The following is a 21,430-nucleotide window of genomic DNA, read 5'->3' as shown; positions in this document are numbered from 1 at the left end:
CACGCACAAGCATGGCAGTGTTGCGCCAGGAAGCCGTCAGGTGGGAAGTTGCCCACTTTATTACAGTGCTCTCCAAGCCGGACATTTAGGCAGCGGCCAGTCTGCCCAATGTAAGCACGGCCACAAGACAGAGGAATGCGGTATACAACGTTAGTCACACACTGCACAAAAGGTTTTCTGTGCTTAATGGAGCATTCAGACTGAGCTGTCTTATCTGGATTAGTTTTCTTGCACAACTTACTGAGTTTAAACGGGGCGGAAAAAAGGCAACACGGGTGTTAACTCTGGCGGCTATTTTTTTTTAGATTGTGCGATACTTGATGGATATACGGAACCACTGCCACGTTTCTATTTTCAGGCGTGGGGCGATCATTGGTGCTGGCATTACAGTGCATACCTTTAGATTCTTTAAGCAAACACTCGGCTACTGCAACTATGAGGTAGGTCGGGTACCCTGCTGTTTGTAAACGTGAAGCTTGCTGCCTAAAGCTCTCGTCAAGCATGTGCGCACAGGACTTACTGAGGGCATTTTTGAGACACATTTTTACGATGCCCCTTTTAACGAGCTTAGAGTGACTCGAGTTAAACGCCAATAACGACTTATTTGCCCTGGGCTCGTAACACCAGCAAATTAGATCATCTGCAAGGGTGAGCGATACGTCAAGGAATCTGATGACACCATCTGCAGGCTGCTCCACAGTCACAACCAAGGGACAAAGACAGTTACGTATCAATGACACAAGGTCATTACACTGATCATTGAAATGATTAGTCGTACATTTAAAAAACACAATAAAATCGTCAACGAACCTAAAAACTGTTACACTGCTACCCCTTGAGTCAAGCTGCGTGTACATCTGTCGGTCAATTCTAGCTAAAAACAGATCGCTTAAAATAGGTGCTAGGCAGGAGCCGATACATACTCCTGCTTTCTGTAGGAAGGAAACTTCCTTCCTTTGGATGAAAGTGGAAGTTAGATAAAATTGGAGCAGCTCCAAGAAAGCACCCACCGAAACACCGGCTTCACCGGAAAACTTAACGGCGCCAAATTCGTCAATAGATTCTTCAATGCACAGCAAAAGCTTGTCATGGGGCAGAGAATAGTAGAGGTCTTTTACGTCGACAGAAAAGGTTTTCAAGCCTTCCTTAGCATGAGTGGCTAAAAACTCTAAAACCTGGTTGGAATTTTTGATAAGAAATGGATCCCGGACTTCGAGAAGCCTAAGCTTATCGAGTAGATACACAGCAATCTCCTTCTGTGTGTTGAAAAAAGTGACAAATTATCCTTAGATGTGTTCTTCAGCGCGAAGACCCACAAATTGAACGTTCCCTTCAGGGTTATCATATCCGAAAAAGGGACGTGGCAGAAGGAGATTGCTGTGTATCTACTCGATAAGCTTAGGCTTCTCGAAGTCCGGGATCCATTTCTTATCAAAAATTCCAACCAGGTTTTAGAGTTTTTAGCCACTCATGCTAAGGAAGGCTTGAAAACCTTTTCTGTCGACGTAAAAGACCTCTACTATTCTCTGCCCCATGACAAGCTTTTGCTGTGCATTGAAGAATCTATTGACGAATTTGGCGCCGTTAAGTTTTCCGGTGAAGCCGGTGTTTCGGTGGGTGCTTTCTTGGAGCTGCTCCAATTTTATCTAACTTCCACTTTCATCCAAAGGAAGGAAGTTTCCTTCCTACAGAAAGCAGGAGTATGTATCGGCTCCTGCCTAGCACCTATTTTAAGCGATCTGTTTTTAGCTAGAATTGACCGACAGATGTACACGCAGCTTGACTCAAGGGGTAGCAGTGTAACAGTTTTTAGGTTCGTTGACGATTTTATTGTGTTTTTTAAATGTACGACTAATCATTTCAATGATCAGTGTAATGACCTTGTGTCATTGATACGTAACTGTCTTTGTCCCTTGGTTGTGACTGTGGAGCAGCCTGCAGATGGTGTCATCAGATTCCTTGACGTATCGCTCACCCTTGCAGATGATCTAATTTGCTGGTGTTACGAGCCCAGGGCAAATAAGTCGTTATTGGCGTTTAACTCGAGTCACTCTAAGCTCGTTAAAAGGGGCATCGTAAAAATGTGTCTCAAAAATGCCCTCAGTAAGTCCTGTGCGCACATGCTTGACGAGAGCTTTAGGCAGCAAGCTTCACGTTTACAAACAGCAGGGTACCCGACCTACCTCATAGTTGCAGTAGCCGAGTGTTTGCTTAAAGAATCTAAAGGTATGCACTGTAATGCCAGCACCAATGATCGCCCCACGCCTGAAAATAGAAACGTGGCAGTGGTTCCGTATATCCATCAAGTATCGCACAATCTAAAAAAAAATAGCCGCCAGAGTTAACACCCGTGTTGCCTTTTTTCCGCCCCGTTTAAACTCAGTAAGTTGTGCAAGAAAACTAATCCAGATAAGACAGCTCAGTCTGAATGCTCCATTAAGCACAGAAAACCTTTTGTGCAGTGTGTGACTAACGTTGTATACCGCATTCCTCTGTCTTGTGGCCGTGCTTACATTGGGCAGACTGGCCGCTGCCTAAATGTCCGGCTTGGAGAGCACTGTAATAAAGTGGGCAACTTCCCACCTGACGGCTTCCTGGCGCAACACTGCCATGCTTGTCCGTGCAAACCGAACTTTCAGGGAACCATTGTGGTCAGCAGGAACCGGTCCGAAATTACTAGGCTGATCATTGAAGCCGAACAAATCGATTATCTTGGAGACGCTTGCGTTAGCAATCCCTCAATGTCCCTGAGTGCTAAAGAATTACACTTTCTGCGCATGAATCATTAAATTTGCTTGTCATTGCCTGTGCACCCTGTTTATCTTCTCGTGAGGTGAATTCCCTGGTTGTTATCAAATTGTTGTTTTTTATGAAGGAGTGTTCACGTGACTGTCGTGCGCAAAACTGGTATACGAATCGGCAGGAGAATGAAATAAACCATTGTTGTTAGTAGCGCCAGTGCGTGTACGTCTCTTCCTTCGGTCCGTGTCCTCGTATGCGCTCAACTCATTCAAGTATGACCAACCAACAAGCCCGCATCGCCACCCTCGTCGATATTTTACGTGTTTCGAATCAACGACACTGTGTCTGCCTACAAAGTTGTTGTCAGCTAGCAAGTACTAGCTTGTCAGCTAGTTACAAAAGGCAGAGAATTAAGCCGGTTATTGCAAAGGTTACCTGCTCGCGCGCTTTTAGCCTAATAAGTCGGGTGAAAAGCAATTTTTCTTAACTTATTTTAGTTCGTTATCGTTCAGCGCGAACACACCTACAAACGGACAGAAAGAAAAAAGATTGTTTTTCTCTATACGTGCTTCGGCCTTATCACCTGTTCTTTGAAAACTTCCTTTGCTTAGGTGGTAACGGCGGGCTAGTTGGTTGTACATGACCCTGTACATGACCTTTTTTCGAAGGCGAGTTTACTCTGCCATACAACTCTCCTGCATGCAGAGACGGCTCTGATGAGCAAGTGTGAAGGTCAGAAAATGCCGATAAGATATTTTATTTTGATATTAAAGTCAATTTTTCTATGGCACACCCACTTACATCGACACTAGCTTGACGTCACGCTACGGTACTAATTCTGGTGACTTCACGCAGCAGTCTGGCCAGTTGTGATGACGTCAGGTACCAAAGCTTCCAAGAAGGCCGCTTGCGCGTCACCAAAACATACAATATGGCTGCGTGTGCGTCACCAACGGAGCCACGGTGCGGAGCGGCCGTGGAGACGTCAATAAATATTGTGCGAGCACGTTACGAGAAGCGCATACCGCGTAGTGACGTCAGGGTACAGTAGGAACCGAAACTAGCTTTTAAAAACATACTGTACTTGCTTTTTCAGGGTGCATTCGTGCTTAGCACTACCTTTTCTAGGCTCTTGAGGGCTTGTCCTTTCGTTTGACGCAAAAAAATACGACAACTGAAAATTTTCGTGTCAGTACCTCTTTAAGAAAATATGGACAAACAAACAATGAGTGTGTTGTGAGTATCATTGTTGGTTTGTCCATGTCTTTTAAATTTTGCGCTGCTATTCTCAATATCACAAACTTACTTACCTTCTTTCTTTCTTTCTTTCTTTCTTTCTTTCTTTCTTTCTTTCTTTCTTTCTTTCTTTCTTTCTTTCTTTCTTTCTTTCTTTCTTTCTTTCTTTCTTTCTTTCTTTCTTTCTTTCTTTCTTTCTTTCTTTCTTTGCGCATTCGAGAAATTCTCCAAATGGAATGCCTAAATAGAATTACCCGTCCTGGCGTCCTCGTATTGCCTCTGCTTTCTATAGCGCAGTTTACATACGCACTTTCAATCGGATTCGTGTGTCCTTCCGTGCCTGCAGCGTGCGTGCAGACCACGCATGCTTTTACTGTGCTTTTCACTCGACCTCGCCATTGGTACAATGCATGAACGACTGCAAGACAAACAAAAAGATGAAAAAGAAGAGGAAGAAGAACAAATGAAGGAGGCCGAAGTGAATTGCTTTCACTGCTACGAACAACATGTTTTTCCTGCCCTGAATGCTGACAAAGCGTCCACCACCAGCGAAAACTTGCTCCAAACCACGTTAACTTGTTTGTCCAACCTGGCAGCTTTCGATACCATAAAAAAAATTAAGAAGCTAGACGTTCTACCTATTTCTTTCGTCTTCCTTTGTTCTTCCGAAAGTCCATTCGGGGCTTCTCAAAGAAGAGATAATAATAGGAAATGTGCTCGAGCTAACACGAGCAAGAAGGAATGCGCTGCTGCGGTCGTTCTCGAGGCAAAATTTCTTTCGAGTTCTCATCCCTGTTCTAGCGCTGACGACACGAACATAAAAACGGGGCCACCACCTTTGCCTTCGCTTTTGGGGGAAATTTAATGTGGCGCTACCTTCTCATCCAGGTCGGAAGGTAGCCACGCTGAGATAGAAGCAAATGTAGATAGTAATAATAATAATAATAATAAATAAAGGACCACAGGGGCGAGAGACGGACGAAGAAGAAGGAGATTAAACAGTTGGGAACACAAAGGTAATGGCCTGCGTCGTCACCACCCGTTCAAGTCGTGGCCGTGAAATCGATTCGACGATGCGGAAGAGAGGTCATTTTCCCTGGGGCGAGAAACGCAGAAGCCCTGCTGACGCATCGCTTTAAAATGTTCGTCGCTGCTCTCGACACTGCCGCAGGCCTCGGGAACGGTGCGCAAGGGTGGGCCGGCAGGTGACCACTCTGGCGGGTCTCGGCTGGTGGAATTGCTTTTGGTATAGATTGATCCCCGTTCAATTTGGCTGAGCGAGCGGAATGCAAATACCCGCTAGCCACCGCATGGTCGTCCTCGAGGAAAAGACGCTTCAACAGGAAGTATATCGGCACCGTGTGTTATCTTTAAGACCTTTCTTTTTTTTTACCTTTTGTGCACACGTGTCGCGCGTGTGTTGTAAACTCTGCTCAGTGTTGTGTTTGGTCTCGACCCAAATACTCGAGATGATTGCTTCTGCGAGCCAAGACGATCAATTTGAACACGAGAAAGAGCGCATTTGGAGCTCCGAACCGTTACCAACAATGCACTGACGCTTCAACGCTTGTGCGCATTTGCTGAATTCTTTTTGTTATGTGCTATGAATTAACGTGAAAGGAGAAGTACCAGAAGTTGCCTCTAGCTTCACCAGCCGCAAGTCTTTGCCAAGAAAAACAAGTTGAAAAAACAAAGAAATGACTGTTAGGATAATGCTATTGGTGGGCAGGCAGTGTACAGGCACGAGCTTCGTAGACATGATTTTATATGATATGCATGTTACACATTTGATATTTTATATACGTCTGTCTAGGGTTATTGTGTCGGCTTTGATGCCACTAGTGGCCGCACGTGCCTATCGGTCCGAACTCCAAATATATACATACTTCTTGAAAACTCAGCGCGATTCTTGACAAGGTGATAATCGTGGTACATAAGCGTGCTTCTTTTGTGGTGTGCCTTGCTGTCTTTCTTTTTTTTTTCTATCTCCCTCTTCTTTTTGCTTGTCTTTCCTTTTTTTTACCTCTCACATTCAAGCGTGTGGTCATGGTGTCTCCTTTAGGAGACAATTGATAGCCCACTCTTTTTTTATTCTTCGTAGGGTTTTTACACGTTTACGTGAGTGATACTTATAATAAAAATGATTATCAAGAGGAGCGAAAATCCAAGAAGACGCTGCCGCAAACCGCGCATGTCAGTTGAACGCGACATCTTTTTACACCGTTCTCCAAACACCCGCATCGCCTTCCCGACAGCACATGTGCATGCAATGTCGGCTCATCAGTATACTCATAGCACTCAGACTTCTTCATAAAACACGATGTATTATTCTATAGCTCCATATATTTCTGCTATACTCTTAAATTTTATCGACGCAGTGGATATTTTCCCCCTTTAATACACCACTTGTTTGCTTGCGCTGTGATATAAGAGGTTTACATATGCGTTCTAAGAGCAGCTCAGGGCTGTCTAGAGAGCCCGAGAAGTCGCCGAGAATCTCAACCTCCCGGCTCCATCGTGGGCGCGGCCCGCGGACGTTACTCCCTGACGGGGCATTCGTCTTCTCAGGACCAAATAAAGTTCTTTGTCTGTCTGTCTGATGTGTTCCTGTGCATATAGCAACGCATCTCATCAACGACATTCTTCGCCCGACAAGCATGATTCTTATTTCTCATGACACTGTGAGGTGACGTGCAGCGAGGTCACGTTCGTGTCATCAGATACACACCGCTGCTACATCGCTCACTCTAACAGGCTCCGAGTCATTTACACACCCTGAGGTTGAGTTCGCAATGTGTGCCTTAAGTTAAGATATATATGGCTCGTTTTGGCGGATCGTTCTGGCACCTGTGGCGAGGACAGATATACACCGCTGCTACATCGTTAAAGGGGTCATGAACCACTTATCCAAGTAATGATCTAATGACCTCAGTGTCGTAGTTTACTGCCTCCCGAATCGATTGCCGCAAAAATTTCTCGAATCCGTCAAGAATGAGCGGAGTTACGGGGGGTTTGGCGCACGCTCTCGGCGCTTTCTCTCTTTTCTCATGCCGACGAGCGCACTGGAAGCTACATAGGGAGGGATGGCACGGGGGAAAGAAGTTACGTCAGCGCGCGTCATGAAACGCGATCGCTCTCCCGCTGTGATTCGCGTGCGCGAGTGCGGCTACCGTGTACTGAGGAGTGCGGTGCCGGCAAGTGGCGGCACCCCGAGGCAAGAAGCGCATCTGATCCGAACGCCGCTCTCGATTTACGTCGGCTATCGGCCAATAAGCATGCTATGTCTCTTGCGACGTAAACTGGCAGATCCGCGGCGCCAACGTGAAGACGCGCCGCCCACCGACGAGAGTGAGTACCGGCCTTTGTTTGAAAAGAGGGTGCCTGGGGAAACGGCAACTTCGCGCTCCGCTTGTGGCCTTACGCGGCGCGCACGACTGTAATATTTGGCAGAGCAGTTCATAGCCGTGTCAGCTTTCCACAGGATGTGTTTTTTCAACAAGCCCAAGAGGTGCTTCATGACCCCTTTAACTCTAACAGGCTCCAGGTCATTTACACACCCTGCCGTTGAGTTCGCAATCTGTGCCTTAAGTTAAGATGTATATGGGTCGTTCTGGCGGATCGTTCTGGCGCCTGTGGCCTCCTCGGTGCCCCTTGCCCCCTCGCCATCGCCGATGCCTCTTTCACAAGATACCCGGCGGCGGAATTTCCCGCCAATCGTTGTGCCTCCCTGTCTCGTGACGTAGAGGTCGCGCTAGCCCTGTTATCAGCAGCTGCCCTTTGGGCTCGCTATGAGACGGACGCGTGTCGTTCGCTCGGAAGAAGAACAGCGCGAATTCAAGGAGTGCCAACGCACACAGAAGCGCGAATGAGAGCGAAAGCGACGTGAATTCGCTGCTGCAGATTACGCAGCCCCATGCAGCCGCTGGCTTCCATCTTCTCACCGTTGGAAGGGCTCTGAATTTTGTTAGTTTCCTCCGCTTTCGCTGTAATTTGCTTTCCTTTCATTGATAACGCTTATAATTCATCGCCTCACGCTTAGTCATTTCTGTTGAAGTGCCTTAGAGCCGTGCTCTCCCATATGCGGCTGCAGAAGTAGTGTCTTGCTCTTACCTTCAACTACCTCTTTATCTCTCTGTTACGAGCCGCACATTTTAAAAGCAGCGGCAGTAGCAGCAGCAGTAGCAGTAGGAGCAACTCGTTTGAATATAAGCTGACGCTGCAGAGCTTAAGAGCGTGTAGTCGACAGAGCGTAGTTGTCGCAATCGATTCCACGAGTGCTGCTGAGTTTGCTGCTGCCTGATGATCTTCGCTACGCCTCGTTGGCTGAAAACCGACGACCAAGAGAGATTGCGGTACAGGCTTTGCGAAAGAGCGCTGCGACGGTACAAGTCCTTACGACATCTATAGCGATACACGTATACCATACGAAACACGACAGGATCCTATACAAGAGCATGCGTTTAAAAGCCGGTTAACACCCTCGCCCATGAGGGCTTTACGCGACGAAAAAGTTATCCTCCGATAAGCCGCAGTCGACAGTGAGTCGCAACTGCCCTCGAAGAAAGAAAAGCTTTGCGAAACTATGCCAGCGTTCTCAAAGGGCTTCTTGCAGTGGCGCAATGCGATGTAAGCCCACCCTCTCCGCGGTCTTTTCAAGTCGATGAATCGGCTATAATCTAATTTTTTCGGCATTAGTGGAGACACAGATATCATCGACATCAATGGGCTCATATATAGGCTTCCGGCTTCACGAGACTCCTATGTGCGCATATGGAGACCTAATCACATTATCATGCTTCTCTAAGCCTAACACAATTTTCACGGTCTTCTCTTACTTGGATCGTGCTGAATAATACGTGCATATGCATAAGTTTGGCTCATCGAACGCAAAGCTAGCTATTGGCGTTTATGTCTTTTGTGCCAAAAGCTTCCCGCGAAAGGCCTATAGGTCTAATAAACGACTTTGTTGAGCGCTTGTCTTGGAGGGTGGTTTGCGTTCTTCGCTGCAAGAGTACTGCAAGCCAAAGGAAAGGATAAAAGCGTCATTAGCGAGTGTAAATACCTATACTAGCAATTGTATGTAATGATAAGGAGATAAAGAGAATTATATCTTATAGAAGTGGAAGAGATAGATACTATAGTCGGGTACAGCTTTAGAAATATACCGATTTCCTCCTCAAAGGCGGATTAATATAAATCTGCACCAATGGGCGCTCACGTTAGTCTGATGTCACGAACCGAACGACTTGTTATTCCACCGTCTGGCTTATAAGTGGGACTATTTCTTTACTCACGAGGGCAATCGGCGGTCGCCGTTCAGTCATTTGGGCGGGGCCTTTCGAGAGTTCTCAAGCTGTATCTGACTACAGTAAAAAATAAATTCCAGGCTCACTCTCGCAATGTAATGAGGAGAAGTGTTTCATTGTCAGTTGTAGCCTTGCGATGTGGTTAAGCTTTTTGCGTCAAGAAACTTGATACGTATTGCAGTGATCTTGCGGATGACTCTATACCGAGTTTTTTTACAGATATTTTTCTGTTGTGCAATCAATCTTTAATAGTGGGAGAGCTTACACGAAGCTGACGCCATTCGTTGCGACAAGGAAATTGCTTTACACTGTAATTTTTCCGCGGGGACAATGTCTGATTGAAATCATAGGAATGAGCGGAAAGCCATATGAGGGTCCATTCAGCTTCTGAAGCCTAAAAGACGAATAAACAGTGTTTGACATCGAAGACCAACCCTACGGCGCATTAGAGTCATATTAGTCATATGGTTTGTCGCTGCATGATCGTCATTCATGCAGAGATGCCACTTTGTGAGCATACTCGTACTTTTTTACGAATGCGGTCACAGGGTTACAGCCCTGAACCCAGATCCGACGAACTGCAAATCTATCTGAGGTCACCACAGAAGATCTTGTCTTCAAAATTGTGCACGCCAGAACCAACGCTCCAGTTTTATAATTACCCACCTTGTCTATGTCATGTTTCTTGTTTTGTACCTCTATTTCCCATTGCGTATTTTCGCAATGTGTAGGACACCCAGCAGGGCTCACTTCTGTTGAAACTATAGATACATTGCAATGTTCATAATTACTTTGCTGGGGCCACTGGTACCGTTACAAATACGACTTGGCAACAAGCAGCGATGCAGGAACAATCACGAGCTGATTTTGTCACTATTCAGCTTTAAAAGAAAAAAAAAACTGTTGACGTACAAATGAAAAAGAGGGAAGTTTTCAGCCAACTCAAATAAAACGGAAGCACTGTCAGCATGTTTAGCCCTTTCAGTCATGAATTATGATGCACTGTCTGCAAATGCATCAAATTTGCATGGCATGGTTTCAAGGCACTCAGTAATACGTTCCAAGAAATAAAATGAAGGAATGTGTTGTTTTGTGCGAGTGTCAGCAATTAATGTTAATTAGCGTGTAATTAAATATCTTATTATTCTGCAATCAGTCGGCTTGAATTCTTGCATAAAATGAATCACCTATTATGCCTAAAATGCATGCACAGTTTCTTTTTTGGTCGTATGCTTTTCGAGCGAAGAAAAAAAAATACTCTTGACGTAGGTCCTGGAACGTCGCGCGTCGAACGATCGTCGAACATGGCACTGTCTCTAGCAAAGTGATCATCTGCAGCAATAAGCTGCTTAATGAAGTTTAATGACCGCTATTTATCCACTCAGAAAGCCTGGACGAATGTGCACGCTAAGTTTCAGGCCATTTGAAGAAGCACGCAGTGCGTGATGCTACTCCGAAGTTGATGTGTACAAATGTACACACCGTGACTGAAAGGGTTAGAGTCGGGCCAGTGCACTTCACTCTCTCTTTCAGCAACATTTAATGATGGAACAGCCTGCAAATTAACGATGACCGGAAAGATGGAAGACACACATTGTACGGGCGCCGCAGCGATAAAAAAATTGGGGAGAATGTTTTTACGTCAGGAACAGCTCAACATCCCTGAGTAACCAGAAAAACCACGCTACTTCAATAGCGGTTACACGAGCTCCGGAATTTCGCGAACTCTTGGCGTTTATTCCCGAACGAACGCCCGTTCACCAACATCGTCCCTCGCACTACTCATTAATTTTGCGGCAGTTCTATCGGCCGTGGTTTTGCAAACTTCGCGATGACTGACACTCGCTCAGCATTCCGCTCACGTTTGGCCTAAGCTAAAGTCTCGCCTTACCAGCTTGTGCAGGTTAGTAAGCGAAAAAAAAAAAACAAAGTGCCTCGTCAGGCTGCGTGGCACTAATGGCTTTTAGCAAACCCGGGTTCACGTTAGCGTCAGTCTAGCAACAGCTAAGCGGGAGGGGAAAGCAAGGCACAGGCAGAAAGAAGGGCGGAGGACTATGCCGAACGGCTTGCACTACGGCGAAACTTCTTGCCTTTCTCCGTCCCAAAATTCAAGCGTTGAAGTGACGAAAGTGAAAAGTGCGCCTATCATAAGTGGCTTGTAACTCGGCCCTCGGCATACCTCGTGAGCAAAAGAACAAATATCAGCCATGGATGGGCCCTCTTCAGTTCGCCTCGTGAGAGGCTTGATGGCAAATGCACAGCAGCCCTTATAGAAGTTCTCTCGTTTCTTCGAGATAAAGCTTGCAGTTGCCCACGGCAAAACATTTGCCTCGAGTTACTTTTCTTTTAATCGTTTAAGCACTTCAAAAAGATAAGCAGGCTGTCGTACGAAGCCGTTCGACAGGAGGGGGATGAAACGTTATTGTAAGAATCCGGCGGCCTCGGTGACGCCTGTAGGCGTCAGACAGGAGCCCTTGGGCTCTGGCGGCGTCTGCGACCCGTCGGATTGCCCACAGCTGTTCCTCTGGATCTGTTCTGTGCAGTACAGTCTTCCACTTCTCATCATTAGTTATTGCGCGAGCCTGTCGGAGCGCTTTTGGGCAGACCCACAGGATGTGAGGTAGGTCCGCGCTTTCCTTACATAAATTACACCTATTGGAATACTGACCTGGGTAATGGTGGCTATAGACCACCGAGTTCGAGTGCGTGTTTGTTTGAAGGAGGCGCCAGGCCACCGTTTGCTGCTTGTTAAGCGTGTGGTGCGCGGGAGGATACCGCGGCCTTTCCAATCGATAATGGTTAGTAATTTCTTTGTAGGCAACCATGCGATCCCCTCTCGATCCTACAAATGGAAGTCTTAGCGTGCGGAGTTATAGCCGAAGTCTCGCGAATTTTGCAGAAATAATAAACATTCTATTTTCTTTATTTCTGCAGGCATACCCTTTTTCCCGACTTTCTAGGAGCTGTCAGACGTTGGAGACGTCATTTTTTTCTCTCTCTCTCTCTTTCACCTCGTCTCACATCAAGCGCGTGTTGTGCCTCTCAAAAGTCTTCCTTTAGAAAAACTGACGCCACTGAGCTTGGGTCGCTTCTATTCTCGGAAACTAGCAGCCAGTATAATTTGTAGCGTAGAGCCTTTAGCTCACCCTGCCATATCATAGTATTTTCAGGAGTAGGGAAATTAAATGTGATGTTCGTCGTACGCGTCGTGCATGAGAGTTACTGAAACCTTTAAAGCCTTTGTCAACGCTTCTCCTCGTGCGGTTAGCCTTTGTTGGCACGGTATTTTTGTTCAGTATTACGATACTGTGTCAGCGCTCACGAAAACAAAAGAAAGCAAGAGAAAACATGGCTTCTTGAATTTCGCCGTCATCTGCTCGTGATAGGACACATCTCACAATTTCTGCTGCAGCGATTTTTCTTTACAGCTCTATATGTTTGCACCTTCAGCTTATAATAACAACTTGTTCTGGTGTCCTGAGGGAAAAGCCGTACTTGTGGACAACCTTTCTTGGCAAAAAAAAAAAATAAAATTCTTCATTTTCTACGGGAAGCTTTTGTAGACAGGGCGCAGTAAGAACCAGTGAGATATTTGTATTTCTTTTAATTTATACGTTGTCACTTCGCGTTCTTGCACGCGTGATAATGTCGTGTCTTTCACACGTACCTAAAACGCTAATGGCGTCGGCGTCTTCAGGTGAGCCTCCATCTCATCCTGGCTCTTCCGTCTACTCACCTAAGAAAATTCCCACGAAATACTTTACCCATAAACACGGTGGGGCAGGGGGCGCCCCCGCCCCCCTTTCCGTGCGCACGCCTATGGTGAAGGAGAAAACGTCTGTAGAGCTCAGATCAGCGTGTCCCAACCCTGCCATTTATTCCAGCAAGAAGGCGAAGAACACTCTGCGCCACGTCTATAGTGTACTAGAATACTAGGGATCCCTCCTAGTGTTTGTGAAGGGCGGGCCCGTCCGGCTCATCCCGTCCACACCTCTCACTCTATATAACTGAATAAATGTTTTCCACCTCTAGAATAATAATAAGTCACTGTACTTCGTTCTTCTTTCTTTTTGCGCGAGCTGTATCTTTGCTCTTATTAACGTAGGTATCCAAGGAAAAGCATGCGTTCGTGTACGTCAAAGGGAAAGCCGGAGGTTGACGGGGGGTAGTGGTGGCTGTAGCAGCGTCGCTGAGCCGTGCTCCCAACTAGGGCTGCATAAGTTTAATCTTTTCCTGTCCTCAACCTCCCCTCATCCTCCTGTGGCAACGTGACAATGTTAACGAAAGCTGACTGACTGACTGACTGACTGACTGACTGACTGACTGACTGACTGACTGACTGACTGACTGACTGACTGACTGACTGACTGACTGACTGACTGACTGACTGACTGACTGACTGACTGACTGACTGACTGACTGACTGACTGACTGACTGACTGACTGACTGACTGACTGACTGACTGACTGACTGACTGACTGACTGACTGACTGACTGACTGACTGACTGACTGACTGACTGACTGACTGACTGACTGACTGACTGACTGACTGACTGACTGACTGACTGACTGACTGACTGACTGACTGACTGACTGACTGACTGACTGACTGACTGACTGACTGACTGACTGACTGACTGACTGACTGACTGACTGACTGACTGACTGACTGACTGACTGACTGACTGACTGACTGACTGACTGACTGACTGACTGACTGACTGACTGACTGACTGACTGACTGACTGACTGACTGACTGACTGACTGACTGACTGACTGACTGACTGACTGACTGACTGACTGACTGACTGACTGACTGACTGACTGACTGACTGACTGACTGACTGACGACTGACTGACTGACTGACTGACTGACTGACTGACTGACTGACTGACTGACTGACTGACTGACTGACTGACTGACTGACTGACTGACTGACTGACTGACTGACTGACTGACTGACTGACTGACTGACTGACTGACTGACTGACTGACTGACTGACTGACTGACTGACTGACTGACTGACTGACTGACTGACTGACTGACTGACTGACTGACTGACTGACTGACTGACTGACTGACTGACTGACTGACTGACTGACTGACTGACTGACTGACTGACTGACTGACTGACTGACTGACTGACTGACTGACTGACTGACTGACTGACTGACTGACTGACTGACTGACTGACTGACTGACTGACTGACTGACTGACTGACTGACTGACTGACTGACTGACTGACTGACTGACTGACTGACTGACTGACTGACTGACTGACTGACTGACTGACTGACTGACTGACTGACTGACTGACTGACTGACTGACTGACTGACTGACTGACTGACTGACTGACTGACTGACTGACTGACTGACTGACTGACTGACTGACTGACTGACTGACTGACTGACTGACTGACTGACTGACTGACTGACTGACTGACTGACTGACTGACTGACTGACTGACTGACTGACTGACTGACTGACTGACTGACTGACTGACTGACTGACTGACTGACTGACTGACTGACTGACTGACTGACTGACTGACTGACTGACTGACTGACTGACTGACTGACTGACTGACTGACTGACTGACTGACTGACTGACTGACTGACTGACTGACTGACTGACTGACTGACTGACTGACTGACTGACTGACTGACTGACTGACTGACTGACTGACTGACTGACTGACTGACTGACTGACTGACTGACTGACTGACTGACTGACTGACTGACTGACTGACTGACTGACTGACTGACTGACTGACTGACTGACTGACTGACTGACTGACTGACTGACTGACTGACTGACTGACTGACTGACTGACTGACTGACTGACTGACTGACTGACTGACTGACTGACTGACTGACTGACTGACTGACTGACTGACTGACTGACTGACTGACTGACTGACTGACTGACTGACTGACTGACTGACTGACTGACTGACTGACTGACTGACTGACTGACTGACTGACTGACTGACTGACTGACTGACTGACTGACTGACTGACTGACTGACTGACTGACTGACTGACTGACTGACTGACTGACTGACTGACTGACTGACTGACTGACTGACTGACTGACTGACTGACTGACTGACTGAATGACTGACTGACTTCTGACTGCTGACTTGACTGCTGACTCTCCCGGTAGAAAATACTAGCTTTTTCTATTTCAGTACCAAGTCATACTTATTTTGTCTGCACATCGTTATCCCAAACAATGTAACTTTAAAAAATCCCATAACTAGCTAAGTGAGAATCGAAGTATAAGCAGTTTCACTTTCGCTTTAATAAAAAAGAATGACGGGAACGTCTTTAGAGAAGGTCCGTCATGTATCCTCGTTCAGGAATAATCTTACTTGAAGTGCTTCGTTAAGCCGAAACGGCCGAACAGAAGTAGAGGAATGGGGATTATAACTACAAAGGCTACTAAGTGCGCTATCGCGCAGCTACAAGGTGACCTCGCGGACGTCTCTTGACTCCAGTTAGGATTAAAACGGTATATATCCAGGCATATATCTTGAGCCCTTTAGTCCACCTCGCTATGTCTTGAAACCTTTCTTTTTTTAAGGCATCTAGTACAGCTTTCGTTAGGCATAAAATATGATTGCTGTAAGTCGGCGTATCGATTTTGACTCATTATACGGAATATGTGAAAGCCTGGGCATTGCTATGAAACGCTCTTCTCACCTTTTGGCCTCAGAGGCGTGAAACACGTAAAGCCGAACACGCCGAATGCAATCTGTAAAGAGTTGCGCCAGTTAGCATAAAAAATCATTTCAGCCCTTCTTTACGTTCCGACCCGTCGAAATATCTAACTCTGGCGGTGTATAACAAGCGAAAGAGGAAAAGAACGGCGCAGTGGCTGATTGCGCAACGCCGTATTGGTCGGAATAACTACAGCCCTAGACCTGCTAGAATGGCGCTCTCTGGCGAAACATGGTAGGAAAGAAAAAAAAAACGCGTTTTCCTTTCCTGTCTCTTGGGCGGATCTTATCATTTGCTAAAGGTTTATTGGAGAGATCATTTTCATCCGCTTGCTTATTGCCCCTTTCCTATTGCTTCGTGTCCGTCCGAGTGCTTGCACAGCACACAAATACTGCTTTGTATTCCCCGGCTGCCTGAGCTGTTAAGAGAGTGCCGACCTTGAGCTGCCACTCGGCCACTCTATGGACGGGCATCGTTGTCTGTATAAAAGGGATAACGCCCTGTACAAGCAGTTGTCCTCCTTTCGCGTTACTGTCGCGTTGTTTAGTCCTGTTCTCACTCTATTGGGCTCGGTCTGCACTGTACATATACCCACACATGGCGACTAGGCTGTGCAAGATCCTTGTTGCTTGAATTTACGCGTATAATACATCATTCGAGTTAGCTTTGTTATCCTTCGTCGGCATCGTTCGTCGGTTTTGACAGGGGCCTTATTTGCGTGACGGGTGTGTGGGCGTGTGTTTGTATGTATGTATGTATGTATGTATGTATGTATGTATGTATGTATGTATGTATGTATGTATGTATGTATGTATGTATGTATGTATGTATGTATGTATGTATGTATGTATGTATGTATGTATGTATGTATGTATGTATGTATGTATGCATGTATGTATGTATGTATGTATGTATGTACACAAGAAAAATAAGTATAGGAAAATAAGTGTGTTCTGCTGCATTGCATTTTGTGCCCTTATTATTTTTTTTACTACATATTTTGTCTGCTAAGCGAGAAGGAGTAGCCGGTGCCACTATAATGGCACCAACCTCTCCTATTTCATCATTTCTATAAAAAAAAATAAGTATAGCACTTTCAGCATACGCCGATATAAGAAGCGGAGAAAGCAAACGGCTTAACAAACGAGGAAGAAGAAATTTCACACCAGTAAAAATATTCATATTTACCGGCAGCGCAACCACACACACGGACAGAGAGAAGAAGCGAAACGGAAACACTCTCTGTCCGTGTGTGTGGTTGCGCTGCCGGTAAATATGAAGTACAACCAACTGGACCAAGTTTCCGTTTTATTACAGTAAAAATATTTCCTGGATGAGACGAGAACGAGTCCAAGCGCCTTTCATGTCGTTATGTGGGTTTATTGAACACATTTCTCGAAACACTACTCAGTGCACATAGCTACCGAAGCCGTATCTCTACCAGTGGCGTAGGCAGAAATTTGTTTTAAGAGAGGCTGGGGGGGGGGGGACGTCCTTGATCTGTAGTGGGCGCCGGACGGGCAAGTGCGGTCGAGTGTCATTTTGAGCTTTGTGTCCTACAGTAAAAAGAAACTTCGGGAGGGGTACGTACCCGGCGTACCAGCTCCTGACTACGCCACTGATGTCTACAAGTTTAGCGTCACGCCATCTTCCAAGCTCACTATAAAGGAAAATATTGCATCTTACGCAAGACAGCTACCGTATTGCCACTGTGACATGTCGAATGATGAAGCCCTGTATACTCTGTCGTGTGCTGCGCGCCTTTGGCTGCTGGCCCTTTTAGCTCCGACGCTAGTGTAGCAGTTCTGATGTGCGTTTGCCTCTTGAAGCTAAGCTGTTTATGGCGATGCGACTTCCCCGGATGCTGTTGTAAGGCCTTATTTCGTTTGAAAGTTGTCACAGAATATCTGCTAAGCTATTTTGTTCGAAGAGTGCCCAAAGAAACACGCACGCACGCACGCACGCACGCACGCACGCACGCACACACACACACACACACACACACACACACACACACACACACACACACACACACACACACACACACACACACAGAAAAAAAGGCTACAAATGGCCACACGTGCGCCCGTCATTAGATGCGTTCATGCATTTCAAATTCACACGAGGTTCGCAAAGCCTGCCTTGTTAAACACGGGCTTCGCGGTATGGCTGATAAAATAAGATTATGGATTTCGGGGGCCACGAATGAAAATGTATAGCGAATAACAAATGCATTTATCGGTTCATATGTCAAGAAGCTCAGTTTCCGCGGCCGTAATGCCTGCCAAGCGCCCCGGCTCGTCTCCTTCCCGACACTTCTGTACAGCCCACGTCATTCGTCAAAACTCGTTTCTGCTGTCCGCACACTGCCACACGTTCCATTTGCAGGGCAGTAAAGCTGCGCGCTGCCGCAGGGATGAACATGACACCTGCAACAGGCATAGGTCGGCAAACTCACTCATGAGTCGACTCACTCAGACTCAGATCGAGCTGTGAGTCTGAGTCTGAGTGAGTCCGGATGAGTAATGCTTTGGTGAGTTTGAGTGAGTCCGGCTGAGATCAATTTTAGTGAGCCTGAGTCCGAGTGAGTACGCTTGAGGAAAATTTTGGTGAGTCCGAGTGAGCCCTAAGGGCAAAATATATTTCATTAGTGAATTTGAGTGACCTCCAGATTTTTTGCCGACCTGGACCGAAAGGGCACTTTCAACCAGTTGAAAACAGCCAAATTTCAAAAACACTAGCATTTTGTTTCATTTTTCTTTCCACACAATGGACTCTACGGTGGATCCACCAAAAGGACTGTTTCGCAAGCGCGTGTGTCTTTTTTTTAAATTATGTAATAGTCAAACTGATTGCAGGCATAAAATGGAATAATCTCGTGCAAGATAATGTAAAGTTGAGCTCATTGCAGTCTGCGATGGGCATAAAATAGGCTGATGATGAATATTATGATGATTATGAACGTTAATATATTTATTTGAAATGAGTAGCACATCGAATAGAATTAGGAATAGACAATGCTCACATTGCGTAGGCCATAAATATGCCTTCTTTTCTTCTGTTCTACAGAACTGTATTTATTTTTGTCTTCTATTTCAGCGCTATATTAAAGCCAGAATTGCTGCATTTTTTGTCTTTTGCAGGTGAACACGGTGTTTCTCATAAACATCATCCGCATTCTACTCACCAAGCTCCAGTCAAACACTTCCATCGAGACCATGCAACTGAGGTGAGCTTTTCGTTTCTTTAGCTATAGGGATCTATTCTTAGAGCAAACTGCAGTGATCTGACCACAACACAGATCCAATGTCTTTTATCACCATTTCGTAGTCAACACAGTAACCCTTCCTCAACATAATGAGAAAGAAAAAAGCACATGCGCATATGTGCGCAGTTGAAAACACTTCGTCGTAATTACAGGTCGTTCACCCAGCATGGTGATAGGCGTGGTGTGATGTCCAGGATTTCTCTTTGAAGGTTATGCTGACACTCGTCAAACAATATGCTTTGTCATATCAGTAGTAGTCCAGGTGCGAGATCATCAATTGGTTGCTTGACGGATTGGTTGATTGACGGATGGATTGATTTAATGATTGATTTTATACGTTAACTTGGGCTACAGTGGGGCAAATAAGTCCTCGTAGATAAGGACGTGGCATCAACATTTATAATCTAAGCCCAAATTCACAAAGCTTTGCATTCCTAATAAATTTCTGAATTTTCGTTGACTGGTCAAATGTTTACCGTCTCTGTTATCCTAACGTTGTTGTTTAGAACTTAATTATCGTCATAACTTTTTGTTATGGAGGCCCTTGAAGGAAGGAAGGAAGGAAGGAAGGAAGGAAGGAAGGAAGGAAGGAAGGAAGGAAGGAAGGAAGGAAGGAATGAAGGAAGAAACAAGCGGAAAGGCAGGGAGGTTAGCCAGTTCTTAGACCGGATGGCTACCCTGTGCTGGGGGAAGGGGTAAGGGGGATAAACGATGATAGAAGAGAGATGTTACAAAAAAAAAGGAGAGCAAGAAAAGGAAAAAGAAAAAGAGAGGGGAAAAAAAGAAAACGAGAATATGGCACTACTTAGAGTCTGTCTCTAAGACCAGTTGGAGGCCACCGTGATATCCGATCACCCCTGCTTTTGTTCTATTTCTTCCTTCTTTTGTGTGCGTGATTCATTATAATTCACGCGCTTGATTCCATAAAACAAAACGCGCAAATTTTATTTTTAACATGAGGTGCTGTGGCTGTTCAATACTAGTCATGAACGTTTTAGAGCGATATCCCTACTCCTTTAAGTACAATTCCAGAAAACGCTTGGTTCCGTGAATCTGACCTTCAAGCTCAGCCAAGGTCATGCCAGCGTCTCCGAGCTGCGTCAGCGCCGCAGATAATTGTTCACACATTGCCCGCGAGATGGCACGACGTTTTCGCCGACGAGTTCGCGCCGACGTTTCTCCAGAATATCACAGCGCGTTGATCACGTGCCTCATTCCACGCGCCTCGCGTGTCGTCGCAACGCTGGCCATTGAGATTCAGTTAGGCGCTAGTCACACTGAGGAAGAAGCGCGCTCGTATGCGTGTCCGCGAGCAGGAACAACGTGTAGCTGCGCGAGAGGCATGCTGCAGCTCAACGCGAGAGGCTTGTCGACAGGATATGGCAGTTTAGGAGCTCAAAGGGGAAGCACATCGCCCCTGAGGCTGCTAGTCTTATACTGGTGTCACAAGAGCACTTCTGATCGGGATCTCGAGTAACCCGGATCGAATTTCTTAGTCGGGATTGGCTCCATTACGCAAGGTGCACGATGTATCCAATCAAACTCAGAAATTTTATCTCGATCGCGCTTAATCGTGATCAGCAATACACTGTGCTGACACCGGTATCACTTCGTACAGTATTCCAGTGTGTTGCTATCACATTAATTTCTTCTCCATACCGGCGAAACGGCGGATTTTTCAAAAAAAAAAAAAAACATGGCTGATCCCTCTGCCATAGGAATCGGTATAACACGAAAGTGAAACGTGTCTTCACAGATGTAGTTGAGCGTTTGTTGTGCATTCTTGGCACAAGGGTGAGGGAATTAATGCATGACATTTTTTTATTACAATTAAAAATATTTTGAAGAATAGAGAAGCATAATAAATTACCGCTTCTTTTGTGCTTCTTCGCAAAAGTCGCGCCGCCTTTTTAGGGCTTCTCTTGTGATGATTATTTGCTTGTTAGCTCAGTAGCATCTGGCAACTCTGGTACGGAGCGCTTAGGCGGTGAATTTTTTGTCTCTTTCTTTCTTTCTTTCTTTCTTTCCTTCTTTCTTTCTTTCTTCCTTTCTTTCTTTCCTTCTTTCTTTCTTTCTTTCTTTCTTTCTTTCTTTCTCTCTTTCTTTCTTTCCTTCTTTCTTTCTTTCTTTCTTTCTTTCTTTTTC

General features: G+C 45.9%; 1 protein-coding gene across 1 annotated transcript in view; it reads left to right on the top strand.

Annotated features, from left to right (window-relative positions):
- The window catches only part of LOC119386231 (corticotropin-releasing factor receptor 1), a 266,815-nt gene that overhangs the window by 223,993 nt on the left and 21,392 nt on the right, over window positions 1-21,430 (top strand). Inside the window, exon 8 of the mRNA XM_049413785.1 lies at window positions 19,161-19,246. Within this exon, the coding sequence (XP_049269742.1) occupies window positions 19,161-19,246 (86 nt within the window). The remainder of the gene's footprint in view (window positions 1-19,160; window positions 19,247-21,430) is intronic.

The sequence above is a fragment of the Rhipicephalus sanguineus genome, chromosome 3, assembly GCF_013339695.2.
Source record: "Rhipicephalus sanguineus isolate Rsan-2018 chromosome 3, BIME_Rsan_1.4, whole genome shotgun sequence".
NCBI classification, from domain to species: domain Eukaryota; kingdom Metazoa; phylum Arthropoda; class Arachnida; order Ixodida; family Ixodidae; genus Rhipicephalus; species Rhipicephalus sanguineus.
Note: the sequence above shows the minus strand (reverse complement) of the source record. Positions and strands in the feature narration are given on the sequence as shown.